The 22,374-nt window shown below is 41.9% G+C and overlaps 2 protein-coding genes across 7 annotated transcripts in view; both read left to right on the forward strand.

Annotated features, from left to right (window-relative positions):
• Window positions 1-8,303, forward strand: part of farp2 (FERM, RhoGEF and pleckstrin domain protein 2) — a 32,580-nt gene extending 24,277 nt beyond the window's left edge. For 3 of the 5 annotated variants that reach the window (XM_020609989.1, XM_020609993.1, XM_020609991.1), the window contains exons 19-27: window positions 1,859-1,989; window positions 2,081-2,149; window positions 2,231-2,320; window positions 3,553-3,635; window positions 4,698-4,816; window positions 4,984-5,147; window positions 6,754-6,861; window positions 6,954-7,105; window positions 7,221-8,303. In XM_020609989.1, the coding sequence (XP_020465645.1) occupies window positions 1,859-1,989; window positions 2,081-2,149; window positions 2,231-2,320; window positions 3,553-3,635; window positions 4,698-4,816; window positions 4,984-5,147; window positions 6,754-6,861; window positions 6,954-7,105; window positions 7,221-7,314 (1,010 nt within the window). In that variant the 3' untranslated portion in view covers window positions 7,315-8,303. Of the gene's footprint in view, window positions 1-1,858; window positions 1,990-2,080; window positions 2,150-2,230; window positions 2,321-3,552; window positions 3,636-4,697; window positions 4,817-4,983; window positions 5,148-5,578; window positions 5,719-6,753; window positions 6,862-6,953; window positions 7,106-7,220 lie in introns of those variants that run through there. The other 2 variants (XM_020609992.1, XM_020609994.1) reach the window with 2 other exon arrangements.
• Window positions 8,304-10,674: 2,371 nt separating this feature from the next.
• Window positions 10,675-21,246, forward strand: boka (BCL2 family apoptosis regulator BOK a). Of its 2 annotated transcripts, none has more exons than XM_020609895.1 (5): window positions 10,675-10,927; window positions 11,116-11,396; window positions 13,386-13,514; window positions 17,881-18,044; window positions 19,858-21,246. In XM_020609895.1, the coding sequence occupies exons 2-5, from the start codon at window positions 11,225-11,227 to the stop codon at window positions 19,981-19,983; spliced, it is 591 nt and encodes a 196-aa protein (XP_020465551.1). In that variant the 5' UTR covers window positions 10,675-10,927; window positions 11,116-11,224; the 3' UTR covers window positions 19,984-21,246. The 2 variants fall into 2 exon arrangements, with proteins under 2 accessions (XP_020465551.1, XP_020465550.1); XM_020609894.1 differs by having other exon boundaries at window positions 10,677-10,927; window positions 11,116-11,438; window positions 19,858-21,244.
• The last annotated feature ends 1,128 nt before the right edge of the window (window positions 21,247-22,374 follow it).

Raw genomic sequence — 22,374 nt, forward strand, 5'->3', positions numbered from 1 at the left:
CGTCCAGGATATCCCTGTACTTGGCCGCATTCACCCTTCCCTCGATTGCAACCAGTCGTCCTGTCCCTGCAGCTGAAAAACACCCCCATAGCATGATGCTGCCACCACCATGCTGCACTGTTGGGACTGTATTGGACAGGTGATGAGCAGTGCCTGGTTTTCTCCACACATACCACTTAGAATTAAGGCCAAAAAGTTCTATCTTGGTCTCATCAGACCAGAGAATCGTATTTCTCACCATCTTGGAGTCCTTCAGGTGTTTTTTAGCAAACTCCATGCGGGCTTTCATGTGTCTTGCACTGAGGAGAGGCTCCCGTCGGGCCACTCTGCCATAAAGCCCCGACTGGTGGAGGGCTGCAGTGATGGTTGACTTTCTACAACTTTCTCCCATCTCCCGACTGCATCTCTGGAGCTCAGCCACAGTCATCTTTGGGTTCTTCTGTACCTCTCTCACCAAGGCTCTTCTCCCCCGATAGCTCAGTTTGGCCGGACGGCCAGCTCTAGGAAGGGTTCTGGTCGTCCCAAACGTCTTCCATTTAAGGATTATAGAGGCCACTGTGCTCTTAGGAACCTTAAGTGCAGCAGAAATGTTTTTGTAACCTTGGCCAGATCTGTGCCTTGCCACAATTCTGTCTCTGAGCTCTTCAGGCAGTTCCTTTGACCTCATGATTCTCATTTGCTCTGACATGCACTGTGAGCTGTAGGGTCTTATATAGACAGGTGTGTGGCTTTCCTAATCACGTCCAATCAGTATAATCAAACACAGCTGGACTCAAATGAAGGTGTAGAACCATCTCAGGGATGATCAGAAGAAATGGACAGCACCTAAGTTAAATATATGAGTGTCACAGCAAAGGGTCTGAATACTTATGACCATGTGATATTTCAGTTTTTCTTTTTTAATACATCTGCAAAAATGTCAAAAATTCTGTGTTTTTCTGTCAATATGGGGTGCTGTGTGTACATTAATGAGGAAAAATATGAACTTAAATGATTTTAGCATATGGCTTCAATATAACAAAGAGTGAAAAATTTAAGGGGGTCTGAATACTTTCCGTACCCACTGTATGTACCATATGCAATCTGTGATGGGAAGTTAACAGTGGGCTTGTTTTGTGTGTGGAATATTTTTTCCAAATGCATTAAGTGGCAGGTCAGAGCGCACAGTTTAGCCAAGACTCTGGCTAGTGAGTGTCACTGCCAATGCAAACGAGAAGCCAGAGCTACAGCAGGAGACCCTTGCTTAATGTTAAGGTCTTCTGTTTGGGAACTTTTTGGCTTTAAGTTATCGTGCTCTGGTCCACCACTTGATGTGCTCATTCAACGATTATCGGGTATGTTTTTGACCGCACGTCAAACTTGATGACGCGGACGTGAATAATCACGGCTGCAAAGAAAACCAAGTGTAGTACAGACACTGCTTCCATCATCTAAACAGCCTTTCCCTGGTCATTGGAGCACAGCAATGTTCTATTTTGTTTCATTTCAATTTTAAAGAGTAGCTGTCCCTGGTAGGCTAGTGGTTAAGGCGCAGCGCTCTCGCCGCTGCAGCCCAGGTTCGAATCAGGGTTGCATCAGGAAGGGCATCCAACGTAAAACACATGCCAAATGTCAACATGCGAGTCATCAGTGTGACGATTCGCTGTGGCGACCCCTAAATGGGAAAAAGCCGAAAGTGACTTTCTTTCTTGAATTTGAAAGTACAAATGGTTGTTTATAAAGTTCCTAATAGATGACAGTTTTTGTGTGCTCTTAATAACCCTAAATGGTGATCAGTAAGGTTATTGTTCCTCCTGACAATACCAAATACTAATGCTTACCTGTACACATGATTCTCATCATTGTTGTTTCTGTGCAGAGGCTCTGAGGGAGGTGGCCGAGATATCCATTCAGCTGCAGAGCAGTCTTATCCGGCTGGAGAATTTCCAGAAGCTAACGGAGCTCCAGAGAGACCTGATTGGTATAGAGAACCTAACAGCACCAGGAAGGGTGAGTGCAGCAGAACGGAGGGTAGGTGGCGCTGTCAAACAGGACTGAGAAGCTAAATGGACAGTGTGTGCTAAGTGTCATGTTTCTTTAGGAGTTCATTCGAGAGGGATGTCTGTTCAAGCTCACCAAGAAAGGCCTGCAGCAACGAATGTTCTTCTTGGTCAGTACAAATTTCTTCTCACTTAAATCTTAAGTAAAGCTTCAGCAGTCGGTCACCTTTTCTTATTTATTGTCTTTTCAGTTCTCAGACATGCTCCTCTACACAAGCAAAGGTGTTACAGCGACTAATCAGTTCAAAGTGCACGGACAGCTGCCCCTTCATGGCATGATAGTAAGTATACAAACTGTAGGTCACCTCTTCAGACTTGCTGGGTTTCCACTATCGGAAGCTAATGACCGGTATACTTCACCCCGTATAACCTCCTGGGTCGCCGAGGACCATTCTGCTTTGTTTTTCCATTGTAATTTCTCTCTGAGGGTTCTTGGTTTAGAGGAGGGAGCTGAGCAGAGGGAGAACAGACAAAATAAAGGATCACTCCATAGAATAACAATCAGCCAGTAACAGGCTGTATGAGCAGTCTATCAAACAGACATGTGATATCATCACCACTTTGCTTGTGGTCCACTCACTGAAGTCCCTGTTTTGTCTGTAAACCAGCGAGTGAAGTCCTCCTTTTACCTCTAAACCACTATAAATGCCTCTTTACACACACCCTGCTTGTAATGCTAATTTTTGAGGTGTGAGGAGCGGACATTTAACCAATTACTGGCGACTGTAGTACGACCTGACGGGTGCCACATTTTTGCTCCTGGAATGCACTTCGAAAGTGGGCGCACGGCAGTGGAAACAAACACAAAACCCGTGACGAGCGTTACTCGGCTTGACATGTTTCGGTGGGTTCCTATTATTGGAGGAAAAAAAGCCCCCTTCTGTTGTTAACCTGCACCAGTCATGCAAAGACCGCACTATGATGTGGGAATGTGTAGGTCAGGGTGGTAGTATTGGGGATGTCTCAGTGTGCTGAAGGGAGGGCCTGGGTCTCCTAACTCTGCATGTCTCTGCTTCACTCCTGGCTGCAGCTCATAGTACTGGATGCACCGGTAAGTCCTCTGAGCTCTGCCAACATGGATGCCCAAACCCTACCCTTTATCTGCTGTGCTTGTGTAGACTAATCATGAAAAAGCACACCTAGCAGACTCATGTCAGACTTTGCTTGTGGCAACTCTTTGTGGTTATACTGTACATCAGGCCAAAACACAACTGCTGAAATGTCACTGAAATGAAACGTCCGAGCACAGAGTGGTGTTTTCAAAGCTGGTGGGTGTGTTTTGAGTTGAACATGGATAATGATAGGAGGATAAATGAACAGAACACCTTACACCCATGCTGTGTGTGTATATATAGTTGGTCCAGTAGAGGCTCTGTGGCAGGTCTCTCTGACTTCAGCTTTTCCCCTTCTTTCTGTTCTGATCTTAAATCATGTGTTATAAACAAAGTTGTCCAGCTCGCCATTGTGAGGCTGCACCTGGTTGAATTTCTCTGATTTTCTCTTTTGTCTCTAGGTTGAGGAAAGTGAAAATGAGTGGTCAGTCCCCCACTGTTTCACCATCTACTCTGCCCAGAGAACCATTGTTGTGGCTGCAAGGTGAGAGGTGAAAAACAAGGAACAAAGTTTGCGCACTGTATTGAGATCCCAGTAATTTAAGTCAATAGCAACAGCAGTGCTTCAATCTATACAGGATCCTCATCAGGCATCAGAGGCACGTTTTTATGCACACCTGCTAAAACAGATCGAAAACACCTGTTGGTATCTAACTAATTTGGAAAGAATCTGCTTCAGTGTGATGCCTGTTTAATAATGCCTGATGAGGATCCTGTATAGATCGAAACTTTGCTGCTATTGAATTTAATTATTGGGAGCTCAGTACAGTGTGCAGACTTTTCTCTTATTTATTTATTTATTTATTTATTTGCTTTAAGCTGTTGGTTCAGCACCTGTACAAGTTTTTTGCGAGGTGAGAGATGGAAAGAAAAGTCAAAAGCTACATGACACTGTGTAATTATTAGTAGGACGTTGTTAATGGATGAATAACAGGAGCATGTAAATGTAAAGGAACTCGGTGCAGACTCACTTATCAAACAAAACAGTCATGTTGATTTAAAAATCATGTTTTGGCACAGTTTGATTAAAAAGAATAACAATGCTAGCTTTTCCTGAGCAGTCGGATAATCAGACAGGGTGTCGGCACCCAGGGTAGCCAAACTTTTTTGGAAGATAAAACACTGATGAGCAATAAAATTAGGACCCACATTGTCCTTTGTAATCTTCTATCATGGAATATGGTTTGGTTTGGGCTTTTCTTTGCCTATTGTGCTTGTAGTGTTTTCCTGTGTAATAAGGGATTATTACAGACATTTAAAGTGTGGTCACTTTTGGTTTTAACTCCAAACAAGGTGGTTCACATCTGGAAAAAGCTTCCAGATGTCAAATTGCTTTAGGAGTGCAGTATTATTATCAATAGAAGAAATGGCCTAAAGTCATAATAAACTGGTGTTATCCACTCATAGCAATACAGATGTTGGCAAAATGCTTATAAATGAGTATACAAGAAATATGAGCAGTTGTGCTCCATCTACTGTATAAATGCACAACTGCTTATCAACATGCAATTTATTGCAGGTTTATTGCTTCCTCTTTGTGTTTCAGCTCTAGAGTGGAAATGGGGAAGTGGATCGAGGATCTGAACATGGCTATTGACCTAGCCAAGAAGTCTCAAGAGAAATCCAACATCTTCCTCGATGCTGAGCTCAGTGATCGCTCCAACCGTAAGAGCTCCAGTGTTATGTTAAGAATAACTGCAATGTCTTTTGGGTGGAAATGTGTGCATTGTTTTGTATTTTCATCAGGATTTTAAAAAATGCCTTTGGACACTAGCCATCCAAATGTACAGTTAATCCCTTTCCTCCACACAACTTCCTGTGCCCTTCCTCAGGGTCATCTGATGAGGTTTCTCTGGAGCAGGAGTCGGAGGATGACACGAACTCCTCCCGTACTTCACTGGATAAGCAGACGCATCACCGTGCCAACACAACCATGCATGTGTGCTGGCACCGCAACACCAGTGTATCTATGTCTGACCACAGTCTGGCTGTGGAGGTACTCCTCCTCTGCCCACAGTGGCGCACCAGCGTACACATCCACACACTCAAACACAGACCATAGGAGCACATCCCAGTGTCTTCCACCACCACTGCATTGGTGGATTGGAGCAAAGTGGCTGTCATCACTAAGGGGTTCATCTAATCCTTCAGTTCCTGTTTGTCTTTTCCCCCGGGGACTGTTAATGTCCTGTGTTTTCACTGAAGTGTTCTGGAAGGTCTTTTGTTCAGTTCTCATGCGAGTGAAAGCATTTTCTTAATATGCATGCAAGGAGGATTGTGTGATCATTTCTCTGATGCTAACATTTTCACTTGACAGACCTGGAGGACTACCTGACCACTTCTTCTCTCCCCTGCTTTCTTCTCAGTGCTAACGGTCTAACACTTTCTCTACGCCCTGTCTTCCCTTTTGTCTCTGCACCCTCTCAGTCTTCGGCTCTCCGGCCATCTCGCCAGAGCTGCCTCCTCGCTATCTCCTCGGTCAGGGCCAAAGACCAAACACCATCACACACGTTTGCTGGTACCGAAACCAGAACCTCTCACTCACTGATTACCTGCGCATGAACCAGGTACTGGAATTGTGGGCCACAACAGATGGCAAGAAGAAGCTGAATTAATAGCAGTTAATCGTACATTTCACCAAATTATGTGAAAAACATCTGAATTTTTGTTACAGAAAAACCATAGATCGTGTCAACAAGAGCAAAACGAATTACATCAGCACACAAATCAGTGTTTGTTCACGTGCTGAGGAAAACTGATTGAAAGAAAAAGTACAACTCTTTTGGTTTGTTACCACAGCTTTTGTGGATTAGTTTGTTCATAACTCAGGCAGAAGTAGTTTTATTGGTTGTAATAACATTGTGCTCAGTAATTGCTGAATGTTGTGAACATAAAACTGGGTACAGTGTAATCCTGAGCAGTCATCTGGGTTATAAACCTGCCAGCAGTTTTACCAGATGACCTACAGGTTTATTTGGATGTCACTAATGACCCTTTATAGCACATGAAAACCATAAATGTGCACAACTAGGGCAAACACAGTAGGTCAAAGCTGAACAAGGAGGTTTGGCTGTGAACTGTGGTGGGTGTCGGACAGGCAGGGCTGTAACACTAGCGCTGGGCTTGGGGGTTTGTCTTACAAGTGCATGTGACGAACTTGCTGGTGTGTTTTCAGCCTGTATGATCATTGGACCTCATTACTTTAGTGAGTGCAGTGTTAACTGGTAGAACCAGTGGCGGGAGATAGAAAATTGTAAATAGTTTAAAGCCGTAGCTTTTTCCTTGAGTGCACGTAAACAGTGACATGAACATGATAAACAGTGAGATGAACATGAGCAGCCAAACATCTTGGCTGATATGAAAGTGATCAGTGTTTACAGACAGGAGAGGAGCTCGGAAGGAGATGGACAACAACGCATGACCTAGTGAAAGAACTGTAGATTGCAAAGCCCTAATTAAACACAGCACCCCCCACGTAACCAGTGAGAGACACCACAGCCACTCACTCACACCGTCACTAATCACTCTGTTGTTTTGAATGTTTAAACATTGTCATTGTCTCTGTCAAGCCTTGATATTTTCTGCTGTGTCTGCCTGTGCAGAACCAGCTGTCAGGTTACCTCCTGAGGAAGTTCAAGAACAGTAACGGGTGGCAGAAACTCTGGGTTGTTTTCACCAACTTCTGCTTGTTCTTCTACAAGACTCACCAGGTTAGCCTTCACATCCCGTCAGTCCTTCTCTCTGCCACAGTACACGCCTAGTAGAGCCATGTAACTGAGGTGAGAGGGTTTTGTGTTTGCAGGACGACTTCCCGCTGGCTAGTTTGCCCCTGCTCGGCTACACAGTTAGCACTCCTGAGGAGTCGGACAGCATCCACAAGGAGTATGTCTTCAAACTGCAGTTCAAGTCCCATGTTTACTTTTTCAGGGCAGAGAGCGAGTACACCTTTGAAAGGTACTAGCACATGCACTTGTTCATGATTGATTCGATGACTCCCAGAGCACCATGGGTCCCGCTGAGGTCATGACCTGATAGTTTTACAGCTGTGTCTGCCATGTGCTCTTAACAGATGGATGGAGGTGATCAAGAGTGCGGCCAGCACTGCAGGCTGGATGAGTCTGCTCGTGCCCAAAGGGGGGCCCACAGAGGTGAACGGAAACTGACTGAAACATCAAGTATCCAGAGGCTGGGCCTCTGGGATGCCAGAAGGAGACTGTTTAGTCTGAATGGAAGGTTTGACCAGTATCACCTGGAGACTGGAAGATAGTGCCAGTTTAACATTTCTCTACTTAATTCTAATGGTCATTTTTTTGATTAATGATGTAAATGATGAGATTTATTCCAGTACACAGAATATAATGAAAGGGAGTCATGTACATGATTATCTTTTTTTTTTTTTTTTTTTTTTTTGCATGTGTAGTGCTCAGTTTGGCTGTGTAATACATACTGATGGCACAGGAAACACTGTTTTATGGGGACCAAATCATCAGAGGGCATAAATCCAAGCTTTTTGAGGGACATTTCTCTTCAGCACATGACAACTAGAGCTTTGTTTGGTACAGCATGTGGAAAACGAAGGTACAAGCCAGTTTGTTCTCTTCATTGTGCTTTGAAAGCACTAAAGGTGTGTGAGATGAATGTGAGCAAGAAGGTTCGCGGAAATGAGTTTGAGACGTCAATTGTAGAAGATGCTTGGACATTTTGAGGAATTTGTGCTGCAGTTAGGACAAAGACACAACAAATCCGGCTTCAGACATTTAGCAAAGTGTACATGTCGCAGGGTTTGAAGCGTGAACCTGTACGAGCAGAATGTATCAGGCTTTCTTTGCCTGGTAAAGTAAGGATGCTCTAAAGGGGTGTTCCTGAGTAATTAGGCAGCGTTACAGCCAGCTCAGTGCTACATTTTGGTCTTTAATATAATATAATTGAATAGTTGTAACAGCTTGAGGAAATGCTGTGCAGTGGTTACACTAGTGTTTACTCTGTAAAAGGTACAGACTTTCTACAAACAGAACAAACTTTGAAGTAATTGTATTTTGTGATGTTTTGCTGATGTCAGATGTTATTGACACTTATTGCCATTTATTTAATGTGCTTCATGAAAATATATGGAAATATTTGGCATTTGTTTTATGAAAACTGGAATCTATACCGTGTGTGTGTGCGCGCGCGCGCGCGCCCCCCAACTGTGTAGTCCCACCTACACCTCCCCTGCCTCTGGACCTATAATGGGTGATAAAGGTCCTCCCCAAACCACCGTGTGTGTGTGTGTGTGTGTGTGTGTGTGTGTGTGTGTAAGAGACTGACTCTGTTGCACAGTTAACATCCACTATGTTTCTCCTATTTATTGTTTAGCATGTCATCAGACCCTGCTTCTGAAAGCCCTCATGTAGTCTTCATGTTATTCCATTGAAACCCTAACCAATAAATGATCATTTCAATCAATGTGTTTGTTTTACATACTTTGGTGCAGATTTTTCAGAAAACTTCTTGCCTACAGGTGTCTGCTCAGTCTCTGGTGGTACACTTGAACATACATCGGTCAGCCATAACATTATGGCCACGTGCCCAATACTGTTTACACAGGAGTCAGTGTGGCAGTTGTTTGGCACTTGTCACTCTGCAGCTCACTGTGCATCTTCTGTGAATCCATTTGCTTCCACAGTTCTACTGTCAGGAAGAGCACAGATGTGTCTACAATTCAGTGAGAAACTTATGTAAAAGGAGTGAAAACTGTGGTTGTGAGGACGAGTTAGAGAATTATTAGACAAATTCATCAGCCTCACCACGCTAGGTGTGATATCACCACTACAGCCCCTGACTCTTTCTCTTCATAGAGACCAATGGACAGTATTTTTCATTTTCACACATTTAACAAAGGTTCAAACTAAATGGAATCTTTTGAAAAGTACAAATGGAAGTTAAAAGTTTAATCTACAGTAGATCAACCTCATCATCAGTGACACTCAGATCCTGACCCTTGTCCATTTTTCCTGCTTCCAACACATCAACTTTGAGGACTGAATGTTCACTTGCTGCCTAATATACCCCACACACTGACAGGTCACTGTAACAGATAGTCAATGTTATTCACCTGCCAGTGGTCAGAATGTTATGGCTGATTGGTGTATTAGGTATCTTTCTGAAGGTACTTAACAGCACAAGAAGTTTCAGTTGCTGAATCACAGGCTGCGTTTATGTAATTCTGACACTTGACCTTATCAGACCAGTTTGTCACCACCTCATGCTTTAAGAGTGAGCCATGACCAATTCCTGACTGCATTAAAAATAACCACGTTCACATTTTCAAAGGGCAAAAATCAAACAGAGCCGCAGTGAAGATGTTTTCTTGTCATTTTGTTCAAGTTGCATCACTAGAATTGAACAAACAGGAGAATAATCAGCATTTTTGTCTCTGTTGCTTTTAAAAATAAAAAGATTGTACTAATATGGGGTGACTACATTCTGGGGATTCAACATGTCATTTAAAGTTTTGCACTTTATATATGAAAAGACAGCATTTTATGTTTAAAGGTAAGAATTTGCCAAGCCATACTGTCACTTCACTGAAATTCTGTTGTGAAGCCTGAGGCAAAGTAATTGTGAAATGCTATAAGAACACATGAGCTCAGAGATTGGGAAATAGAGCTTAGATTACACCTGGTTATAGAGGTCTATGTCCTCAAAAGAAAATGTTGTCAAAGGAAGGTAACAGCGAGAGGAGAAAGTCTCACTGAGCTTTCCTGTGATCAAGAGCTTAAAGAGAGCATTGTCCACAGTCTGGGACCTGCAATTGTGCTGAGCAGTCATAAACAATCAGGGCATTCCTCAGACATGTCCTAACAGTGTGAACACTGGGTGGGGTGGCTTCCCCAGAAATGTCAGTATGATTCATCTACCACGGAAACCAAATAGTTTTTTGTTAGGGAGTGTCACTGACTGCTGTCAGGGACTTTTCCCTTCAAGACACATTACATTTATTCTGATACCTTTATCTGATGGGTCTTTGACAGTTGGTAGATTAGTTTTATGTTTACAGCATGATGAACTCATATGTTGCATTCAGAACACAGAATGCAATGTGTTTGTTTCAAATCCATACCATGGCCAGTCTTCGTTAGACAGAGGAAATGATAACTGATCTTCCTCATTTGCAACACATGCACTGCATGATGTGACCTTACACCTTCTGTGCTCCTGGTAGATGTCCAATGCCAGCAGGGCTGTATAGAGACAGTGAACCTTGTGTCCGACAACCCTACCCACTTAAGTCAATTTACCAGCACCAAAAGATAACACTTCTTTGTTTCATATCTTTATTCTTTTAGTTAACTGTTTGAAGAAATGATGAAACCATGCTCATAGTTGTAGACAAAACTCGGGGTTTTATTTTGGCAAGGTTCCAGTATGTTTCCTGTTGAATGTAAGAGATAACAGAACAGGACGACTCGAGCTGACATTTGATGATGTTATTCTGCAGGCACACCTTTAATAAATCCAGTAATTAACTGTTAGCTGAGATACCTCTGTGTGCGTGTGGGTGTGCGTGCGGTAGCCTGGGTGTGGGCGGAGGGGCGGGACTTGTGCTCTCTCTGCCTTTGGACTTCACATGAAGTGCCCTTAGAAGGAAGGCGCGTCTGTGCACTGGAGTCTTTATATTTACAGTGGTAGCAAGTCCTCATTGTCCAAGTCAGCGATCAAAACCACTTTTCTGACACGATGCAGCTCGTTTGGGATGATATTGTACCTGGGGCTTCTTAGCCTATTATTTCTCGGGTAAGAATATTTTAATTGTCCTTACCTTCATTCTTTCCTAGTCTAGTCTCAAACTTTTCTTCGCTTTCTCCTTAGTCTGGGTTTATATAACTGTTGCAACAGTAGATTTTGACTGCGTTTGCTTAGGGCAGCTTTATCCAGGTTAGCAAAGGTTGTCCGCAAACTAATCCGCGTGTTTGTTATGCAAGATCATCTGCAGAAGGCTTCCTGGCTTCTGGAAGAGGAGCTGCAGGACGTGTGCGTGAGGCGGTGGAGACGGGGAGGTGAGCAGCGCACGCCGCGGCGGATGACACGGGCATGGAGATGTTGCGCCGCTCCTCTGTGTTTGCGGCTGAAGTGTTTGACCGCTCGCCCACCGACAAGGAGTTGGTGTCCCAGGCCAAAGCACTGTGCAGGGACTACATCCACTCCAGGCTGAACCGTGCCGGGATGGGCTGGTCTAAGCCTGAACACGTACTGGCTGCATCAGGTGGGACGCTGGGGGAAATCTCGTCGGTTCTGCTGTGGCTGGGTAGGTTTTTCCACATGGTCTACCAGAACCTCGACATTAGCCTGTATTCATATAGCTAGAGCCATGATCAACTAGAAAAATGCGTTTAATGATGGGCTTAAGGGCGCAGTCTGAGGTGGAAGTAGAGCTGCCAATACAGTAGAAAAATGCCCCACAAGTAAAAGTCCTGCATTACTTAAGTAAAAGTACAAAACTCTTTGCGTCAAAATATATAGCCTGCATAAGCATGGAAAATTTGGACAGGGTTCCGTGGGTCTCTTCAGAATTCTCTGGGATATTTGGACTCATGGTCTCTGTATTTCTAAAAATCCTTTACCCAAAGATTGGGCAAATGGGTTAATGAGCCACACAATGGGAAGTGGGTTCACAGCCCAAATGATGGCTGGGTAGACCAATGACCTACAGGATTACCAGGTAGCCACCAACATGTGACTTCAGCGGCCCTCAAGATGTAATAATCCATGGAAGTTAAACACTTGGATCTACCCCACGGTCAGTCAGAACTGAAAAAGCTTCTTGGATGAGAAGTGCAACATCTCCAAGAGCTTCAAGCAAGTTCAGCTGCCAGCTATATAACTTTTTATGCCCTTATATGACATCAAATCTCATCATTCAGAATGTGCTGTGACAGCACTTTTGGTTTTTACTGGAAGACCTTGAAGTGTTTCAGGGAATCCCCATAAAAATAAGGGACATAGTTTCATTTATGTGTATTTTTCTGCTGGATGTTTGCCCAGTATGAAAAGTGATATACTACAGATGGCTCTTCTAACCCGAGGTTGCCTCCAGTTTAAGGACTTTAGCAATTCACTGAAAACTCTGATCTAGCAGAAAATGGGACTGTGTTTATAAAAAAAATCAGGGGGACTTGGGTCTAATGGACACATGGGGAAAACTTTCAGAGTCTCCCATATCAATCCAAGATGAGTAGCCAACAAAGAGATCTGACATAGACTTACACTATCCTGCTGAGAACTGGATGTGAAGACCAATACCACTCAAGACTGTACAGTTAATATGTAGCCTGAGCCAGTAGCTGCTTAGCTTAGCTTAGCTTATCACAAAGCCTGGAAACCAAAGGAAACTGCTAGCATGGATCTGTCGAAATGTAACTAAATCCACCTACTAGCATCTTTAAAGCTGACTAATTAACTGTTATATCTTGTTTAATCTGTAGAAAAAGTGCAGTGGAAAAACAGTATTATTGATGGTATACCTTGGAAGCTAGCCAAGCCAACTATTCCTGCTACTTCCAGTTTTTATACCCTGCTAACTGGCTCCAGCCACATAATTACACGAATGTTATCAATTTTATCATCTACTTCCAGCAAGACAGTACATATGTGAATTTTCTAAAATGTCAAACTATTCCTTTAACTCAGAAGACTTATTTTAGCTATTTAAATAGTGTTTCATTAACATTCTCACAATCACTTAGTGATTGTCTATGAAAATATTATCATGGTATTCTCCGTTCCTGCCTGCTCGTATCTTACAAAAGCACCATCAAAGGCCTGAGAGAATAAAAGTTCTGGTGAGAGTATCAGCCTAGTTATCAACTCTACATTTTAACCTCTTTTTAAGATATGGCACGCTGAACACCAGCAACTACACTACAAGTGGCAGTTGGGATAAGTGCAAGAACTACTGTTAAGAATTTAGGTAAAACATTAAGCTAATGTTCCAGTAATACAAGTGGAGAAGTGTAATAAAGTCAGCCAGCTGACTCAGTTTTGTCTGTTATACAGTAATATTCACCTAAAGTCTGCTAGCATTAGTTACCACAAGCTATACCAGATTATGTATTGAACAAGTGTGCAGTTTATATCTAATGAATTCAACTACTCGTGAGGAAAAATGTGTCATTGCCTCAATTAAAAGTTACATAGTGTGTCTTTTTATTCAATGAATTTTAAGTTTTGACTTGGTTTCTTTTGTTTTGGCCAGGTGATGAGTTGGAGTACCTTCGACCCAATGTTTACCGTAATGTAGCAAAGCAGCTCAACATCACCGTGGCATCGGAGAGCGTGGTGTCTGATGCCTTCCTGGCTGTGGCCTCAGACATTTTCTCCACAGGTAGGTCCCCTTGAAATTGTGCTTGTTTTTTTAATTCCAGGTGTGCCTGCAGGCCTGCTCATAGGAATCAGATTTAGTAGTTTATGAAGTTTCTCTTTTTACATACACAAAGTGGGCCTTGAAAATAAAGGAAGCCATTTTTGCTTTTGGGGAAGTTCATCATTCGGTTGTCAGTGGAAAGGAGGAACTTTGGAGCACTTTGGGGGGGGGAGCCAATCCCGGCCGGCAATCGGGCGAAGGCAGGTTACACCCTGGACAGGTCGCCAATCCATCGCAGTCCTCTTAATGCTTACACAACAAGAACATTCTGTCCATGTTAGTGTAACTTGTTGCTAGAGTGAGTGATCATTACAGACAGTTTGGACCCCACCCTGGGAAATAAATCAAGAACCTCAGCTGGCTTTTTCCTCAGGGAATGTAACACAATCTGCTGCATTAAGGTAATTTTGAGCCAACTCCAAACAAACTTCAAAGAAAATCAGGTTAGTCTGGTCCTCAGTAGGAACAGTTATCATAATCATTAATTACTACAAACATGTTAAGATTAAGGAATATTTTAATCCAGATCTGCTCTTATAGTTCCAAATTTGAACATTGTGTTTATTTGGGATTTACATGGGTAAAAACAAATTGTCTTTAGGCTGTATTTCAGTGTACAGGATTTAAAAAAAGTAACCTTCAATAATTACAGTGTAAAAGTGGACATACAGTCAAACTGACAGTTTCAACTTGTCACTACGTGATGAGGAAGTCATGGGCAGCAGAAGATTATGACCACAAACTTGTCCCATGTAGCTTAGTCATGAATGTCGCGCTCCTTTACACAACGTACTGACAAGCTGCAGCTAAAACATCTTCTGACCTCCTCCTACACGTAGGATGAGTATCCTTGAAGCACTTTTTAAACTGTTACATTAGTAATGTGTGCAAAGTGAATGTTGCCACTGTATTGAAGCCAGTGGTCTCTGAGTTTCCCTCAGCTTTTTAGTATCTTTTAGCTCATTATTTTGGTTTTACACCTGGGAGCTTCACTGTTTCAGTTGAGTCGCACTCCTCAGGGTGGTTTCCAGATGCAGGCAGCTGTTTTTAGAGAAAAAGCTCTGATAAACCTAACTTAAACTGCCCGTCCAGCACCAGATGGCAGACAAACAAGGTTAACCACTCGGTGGTGAACATAGTGGAGGATTTAGCTGCTGAAGAGCCAGGCATTTTCCTTGAGGAATGGGCAGAGATCAAAAAGTGAGCTAAAAGGAGACTGAATATTGCACTTACATTCAGTAGGTTGCTAGAACTACCACAGCAAATGAATGCTATTGTTGCTCCATATCTGCTAATGTGGAGATAAGGAAGTGTTTGCTAACATGTCTGCCATATCAGCTTAAATTGTGATAATATGTAGGGTAAGTGTTGTGTTTACAGCTTGTTTTAATGTTTAAAATGTTTCTCTCATGACTCCCCCAGCTCTATGGAAGTACAATACTAAGCCAGTGGAGTAGTGGTGCAAAGCCCTCACGTTTTCAGTCTAAAGGTCCTAATAGGACATCTGCATATTTTCTTTTTGCCTTGCATTAAGAAAAGCATGTATCTTTAACAACAGGAGCACCTTTAATAACTTAACTGCAGCACACCCATGTTAGTGTATATACAGTGTAGTGTAGTTGAGTTAGCACCTATGGTGGGACCCTACCTCAGTGGGCATTATGTAGATTTTACACATAAAGGTCAGTTTACTAGTGATGGAAACTGTGTAAACGGTTTTATGATGTTCTGTGGCTTTAAAGCGCCTTTGTCAAGTATGAGAAAATAACCCTGAAGATGTAATCATGGTTGTCTCAGCATGGGCTTAGAGACTAAGCAGGCGTTCAGATTTGAGTGCATTACACAGCCCCAATACAGGGGGCAGTGTTGGTGGTGGTGGGGTTGCAGGGGGGAGTGTGTCGTAAGCGTGTATGATACGGCCATGTTGTGATGAGTCGACATGAGTGGCTTCATTCACGTTTCCAGCCAGTGAGTTTGTTGTGTTTTTGGTTAGCCATGCTGCTAACGTAGCCTACTTGACACCGGTTTCTACCACCAGTGTGTCAGCACTGACAGATAAACAACACCATTTAAAATCCAGTACCCTAACTAACAAAAACTCATGGTGTGTTATGTAACTGTGGCCTAAATTTGAGAGTGAATATTAGTGAATGTTCATGGTAACATGACTTTCTCTTCACAAAAAAGTCTTCTTCCTGTGGCCGTCTATGTTCCAACCCTGCATTGTTGGATGACGTCACCGTCTGGTGCAACAAAAGTTGTGTCATTTTGCCAGAGTACCCTGCGGTGCTGGTTCCGGCTGCGGTGAAGGCGATCCTCCACACTAATGAATGTAGAGGGTTGCATTTTTTCACACCTGTGACACTCGATCTGAACGTGGGCTAACGGAGCATTTACACATGTAAATCCAAAAGGATGGAGCAGCGACAGCTGCCATTTGTAGTGAATGAGATGGGCTTTGCAGGCCAGCTACTTTGTATCATATGGGTTTGAATTACAGTATATAGGTGTTTAATGGGCAGGAAGGCTGTAACTACAGTCAAGTTGAAATATTGTGTGGATCTGTAGATGTGTGAGGTGTTTTTACAGCTCGTTAGTGTTTTAAAGTCAGAATATGAGCCTCCGATGCATCGATTTCAGCCACTACGGTATATAAAAATCTCTCTCTTACAAGGCCCCTAAAGGAGGCAAGTTTGAATTTAGTCAAATTTTATGTGAGAGTTCCATCAAAGTAGAAATTTATGGAAAAAACAAAATGCCAAGTAAGCAGTGTATAGAGAAGCGTGCACATGTGCGCGTGTGTGGTTAACATCCACACGGTGACTTTCCTGATGAGCACAATAAGCTGTCGACTTTGGGGAAAATGGATTTGGTTCAGAATGATTTTCATGATGTGGCCCTTGAATGCAGTGTACGTCTTATAATAGCCACTGTCTGAAGGTTTTATTTAACTCGCATCATTTACATTTCATTACCTTACTCAGGATACTTCTGTTAGGTATTTTTAGTCAGATAGATATTGGATAGATACTTTATGTATTAGAAATGTTTAGTGGAGATAGGATGTCTAGTTAGACTGTTAAATGCTTAGTCATGCTCATGAGTTTCTACAGGGTACATCTGGTCAAGGATAACTAGAGAAAAGTTGATGACTGTCAGCAGACAGGGTGTTTAATATTATTATTATGACGTGTAGAACTGTAGCCTTAGCCATAATATGTTCTTATGTTTAAGTCACGACATGTACTAGAGGTCGTGAGAATGTTTTTAGTTACACACCACTTAATCAACAGACACACACACACACACATTGATTTGCTTCATGTTTTGACTACTGCTATGACCAGCTGCAAAGCTGGTAACAGAGACGTCTCAGTTGACGTTTAGGTGCAAGATACCTGAGCGTGTAATGTTAATTTTACCTGTGATCCTTTGAATAAATCAGCACTGTTTTGTAGTTACTTGGACTGTCTCGTCTCTGAGTCAGTATGGTAAAAAGTACCGGGTACAACACTTCAGAGTAACAGTTCATTTCTTTCACTCTGAATATTGACTGATTGGTATTGTAGTGTTCACCTTGATGATAATTACATGGCACAATTAGTACAAGTAGGCAGAATACTGTATGGCTGCCAGACTCTTCAGATCTGTAATTTTTCTAACATTTCTTTAATGTTTTAGTTGATTATTTAGTTTTTGGAACCATTTGTACCAAAACTTTTAAAAAGGTTTAAAATGTAAACTTTAACTTAATCCCCTCTTGCCTCACCAAACATATTAATGTGCACAAAATTTAGAGCAGCATCCTGCAAATTCCAGACTCCACCATTAGAGAGAAACATGACCTCCGTTTATGAGATTCCAGGAAAGAATCGGACCCAGTCACAGAGATGGATGGAGTGGAGTTTATATGCTTTGGACTTGGAACCGAAACATTCTGAAACTTTGACTGTAAATGGTGCGGTGGCAGATAGTTTTGCTCCACATGTGAAATAAGTTGGGGAAAAAAGATCAGCTCACTACTCCAAGGCCTGTGCTTGGGTTTTCTGCTTTGTGGGACAGACAGGCATGCAGGCCTAATGCCTGGCTGCCCAGGCTTTATCATTTCTTCATCTGTCTTTAAAGAGAACTGCTGACAGAGACATTTGCTGTCCTAAAACCTACTCCAGCTATTCAACAAGAACAGTCAACTCTTAAAGCTACGATTCAACGCTTTTGTCAAAAGCGTTCATACATTAGATAGCAGGACATAAATGACTGTGGATAAACCTTTGCACAAGGATGCGATTTGTTTTGTTCTAATGGCTTTGTTGTGTATCTTTGCCAGGTGTGACATGGGGAAAGGTGGTTTCATTGTACGCCGTGGCAGGGGCCTTGGCAGTGGACTGTGTGCGCCACGGTTACCCAGCTATGGTCCATACCATTGTCGACTGCATGGGCGAGTTTGTCCGCAAAGCCCTGACCTCCTGGTTGAAAAGGCGAGGCGGCTGGGTAAGAGAAACTTTTTAAAACGTTCTTTACCTGATTACTTGTTTGTGTAGCTGAGTGTTTGCAAGTGTAACTAATAATAAAACTGTACCGCCTCTAGTTACACAATGATGAACTGGTGGTAATGGCAGACAGTGAAATGTAATAGGTTACAGATGACCAGTTACCATGTTAAAAATGTCAACTATTTTAATTGCTTCATCAAAATATTATAACTTGTTGCAGACTCTGATTAGGTTGGTGCCAAACATTTTGAACATTCTTCGACATATCATTGTAGAAATATGTAGCCTGCTCAAAGGGTACAGAAGAAAATCTAGATCTAAATTACATCTAGAACATTAAGCATTTTGATGTTGACAGCATTTTCAGTGCTGGTAAACAAGCTTTATTTTGTACAGCAGTGTTCGAGCCCTTTTCAGATTTTCTTACAAGAAACATATTGTTGACTTTTCAGCACCGAAAGGCATTGTTGTCAGACAACATGGTCACCCGGCTCAGTCTTGTTGGCAATGCACATTAATTTGACTGGTAGACGAGGGCCAGTGCAGAATCAATCAAAATCAATAATAATGGCAAATTGTTTCAGCTAATTGTTTATCTGGACATCCCATGGAAAGGAAGGACAGACACACTGTCCCTATAAATATTCTGCTGATACTTTGGCTAATACATGATGAGGAATAAATAAATAATGACAGGAAATATTATATTATCATAGGTATATTTTAAAACATTGTAATCATATTAGAAATTTTATATGGAAAATACACGCATGTAACTCACACTGTAAAGCACTAAACCCTCTGAGATGTTTGAATCTCCATAAACATGACCACAGAGGGCCTGAAATAATGGAGGAACTGAACGAGTGCTCTGGAGGTTCTTGTTTTAATGCTATGGTACTTGTTGATACTGCCTCTGTTGATCATACAGTCCTCTTGAATAATATGATGTGTCTCTTGCTGCCATCATAAGCTATACAATATATCTATAATTAATTACCAATTTTATGTTTAGGCTTGTTTTCTATATAAACACAGAACTGGATGTCCTGAGCATGAGGAAGGGAAAATGCACAACAGCTGACTTGAATTTAACTTGTAACTTTTTGGCTTACAAAAATGAACAGCAACACATAAACTGGAGCCACCTCATCGGATACCGGAGAAGAGAGCACGTATCATTTGTATAATCCTGTTAATGAGAAAAGCCTGTATGGTTAACTCAGACTGAAGAAATAATAAGGGCTGGCAGCGCTCCACTGGCTGTGTTCGTTCTGCTGACAAGAGTGCTACAAGTGAACACTCATGATTTCAGAAACATGGCACCCAGGAGTTCTGTTTTTTTAAGCAGTGTGACAAAATAGAGAGCAGTGCATTCATTAACTGACCTCATACGCCCAAATGAGGGCCCTGTTTTTCACAGCAGCAATTTACTGTCAATTCAAATTGGAACCTTTCTTCATGGAAAATGTCAGCACATAGGAAATTGTAATATTTTGTGATTTCAGCTCCGCCCAGTCCTTCAAGAGTGTTTGCTCTCAGGGCTGACACTAAACTGCACTGTGGTATTTAATTGCGTGTGAAAGTGTTCTAGCTGCACAAGTAGATTGTTGGATTGCATTGCTGAGATTACAGGGTGGACTTGGGCTTTGAAATAACATATTTGTGGGCAGGTTGTACATCTTCTCACTACAGATTCTCAGAGTATAGTTGGATTTATAGCATTGTGTACCACACCATTTGCTTCATGAATGACTTTCCTCTGTTGTTCATGGCACATCTATGACTCTGTGTCTTCTCTGCTGTTACAGGTGGATTTAACTAAATGTGTGGTCAACACTGATCCAAGCTTCCGCTCTCACTGGCTTGTGTCTGCTGCCTGCACCTTAGGACACTATCTGAAGGCCATTGTGTTATATCTCCTCAGGGAGAAGTGAAAGATGAAGTCAGAGACTGGTGTCTGAGCAGCTCTGTACACCACCATCACCACTCCATTAAGACAACCACTGCTTTGGATTATGTTTACACTCTGGTGCACTGAGCCTTCACCTGTCCCATCCCAGAAAATGGACCTTCCTTGCTTCTCCTAGATCCTCTTGTCTATTTATTGTTGATGGTTACATAGTATAGTGCCACACAATGGATGTGGATGCATAAATCCATCCACTCATAAAGTTTTTAGCTTTTCTTTTTTTCTTCCAACTGTCTACCTGCCCATTTTGCTGCCTGTTTGGCTGCCCCTAGTGATTGAAAATGGTAAATACCACTATTATATTCTACTACATTCACACTTAAATTGAGAATATTCTCCAGGATCATGAGATCCTGATCTTACAAAAATCTCCACTACTCATCTGGGTGGTATATGTGCTCCAACAGATAGTGCATGGCATCTTTTTTCTGAATTGTTTGAAAAATTTTTTTTGTTTTTTTCTTTTCTCACTCCAGATTTATTTTATTTCAGCCTGTGTAGACGGGTTTTTGTGTTTTCATCACAAACAGGACCTAACTGTCAGTTTTGAGACACACTCATCTATAGTGATGGTGCAGAGTGGTGCAGTTTTTTCCAAGTCGAAGGATAGATTAAAAGAACATCTTAATTATGCTTAAGACAGCCTTGCTTTTTACCCCCACCCAACACACACACACACACACACACACACCTACACCTACTACTATATACAGTCCCTAAAAAGAGCCTACAACTATTACAAATATGTATTTCAGACAGTACTACGCCTCCAGAGTAATTCTCTTCTGTGTTCCTTGTTCACTGTGAGACTGTGTATTATATTGCTGTACTGTAACTTCAGAAATGCAAGTTAGTGTTTTCTCTGAGTTAGAGCACTTTGATAATAACATTTCCATTTATAGGTAGAATTTATTCCATGAATAATTTCACTTTATATGGCATGTAGGACTAGAAAATAAGTAAATGTTTGAGTCCACTGCAACTGTAAATAATATTAAAAAATGGTTACAACAGTCCATGTCTGCATTTTAGTCGTTTTAATAAACTGTCTGTCTGTGACTATATGACATGTCTGTACCCAATGAAAACCCAGATTTACATTTATTCCAAAAGTTTTTATGTCCAATACTTATCAACTTTTTTGTACACTGAATTGTTTGGCTGTTGAACTGTACATATATTGTTGCATGTACAGTGCCATAGTAAAGGTGAAATAAATATTCAATACCTTTAAGAAGGGTACTATTTGCTATTTATTTGATATTTGGATGAAGAAGTCATTCTTGTATACTGTAGACAAAGGGAATCCTAATTTGACAAGATGATATGAAAAGTAGTAGTAGTACTTCCATTTTGTTTTTCTTGATGCATACTAGATTGCTGGGAACTGAAACTGCAGCAATAAGAGGAACCACCAGTAAGACACTTGTCATAGGTGAAGACTTAGATTTGTACAGGTCCATTACAAGAGCTGGTCTATGACTACACATATACTATACAACATATAACTATGTCTATATGTTAACAGGTGTGTGCCTAATGTATCTCACTTTGTGTATGTGTTTCTCTGTAAGCTGAGATTCAGAGTTCTTTTTGGAGATGGGAGAACCTTACAGAAGGAAACCCATCAGCACAGCACTCCACCAGTCAGGCCTCTGTGGTAGAGTCACCAGATGGAAGCCATTCTTCACCAGAAGGCACATGACAGCCAGTTGGGATTTTGCCAAAACGCACATGAATGACTCTCAGACCATGAGAAGCAAAGTCCTCTGGTCTGATGAAACAAACCAGGAGAAAACCAGGTACTTGGCATTACCTCATTAATACCATCCCTACAGTCAAACACAGTGGTGGGAGCATCATGCTGGGGGGATGGTTTTATGGAACTGGGAGACTAGTCAGGATAGAGAGAAGGATGGATGCAGAAAAATACACAATGCAATTCTGAATGAAAACCTTCTCCAGAGTGCTCAGGATCTCAGACTGGGGCAAAGGGTTACATTTCAACAAGACAAAGCATACCACCAAGAAAACACAGGAGTGGCTTTGTGAAAACTCTGGGACCGTCCTGGAGTGGCTCAGCCAGAGTCTGGACCTGAACCTAATAAAGCATCTCTGGAGAGACCTGAAAATGGCTGTGCACCAACACTCCCCATCCAACCTGGCTGTCTTTTAAGTATTCTGCCATGAAGAGTGGAAGAAAATTCCCATAGCCATATTTTTTAAATAAATTTTTAAAATACTTGGAAAACCTGTTTTCACTTTATCATTGTGGCGTATTGGCTGTAGACTGGTGAGAAAAAAAGCATATTAAGATGAGACTGAAACATAAAATGTGGAAAACTTGAAGGGGTCT

This window comes from Monopterus albus, unplaced genomic scaffold, assembly GCF_001952655.1.
Source record: "Monopterus albus unplaced genomic scaffold, M_albus_1.0 scaffold103.1, whole genome shotgun sequence".
NCBI classification, from domain to species: Eukaryota; Metazoa; Chordata; class Actinopteri; order Synbranchiformes; family Synbranchidae; genus Monopterus; species Monopterus albus.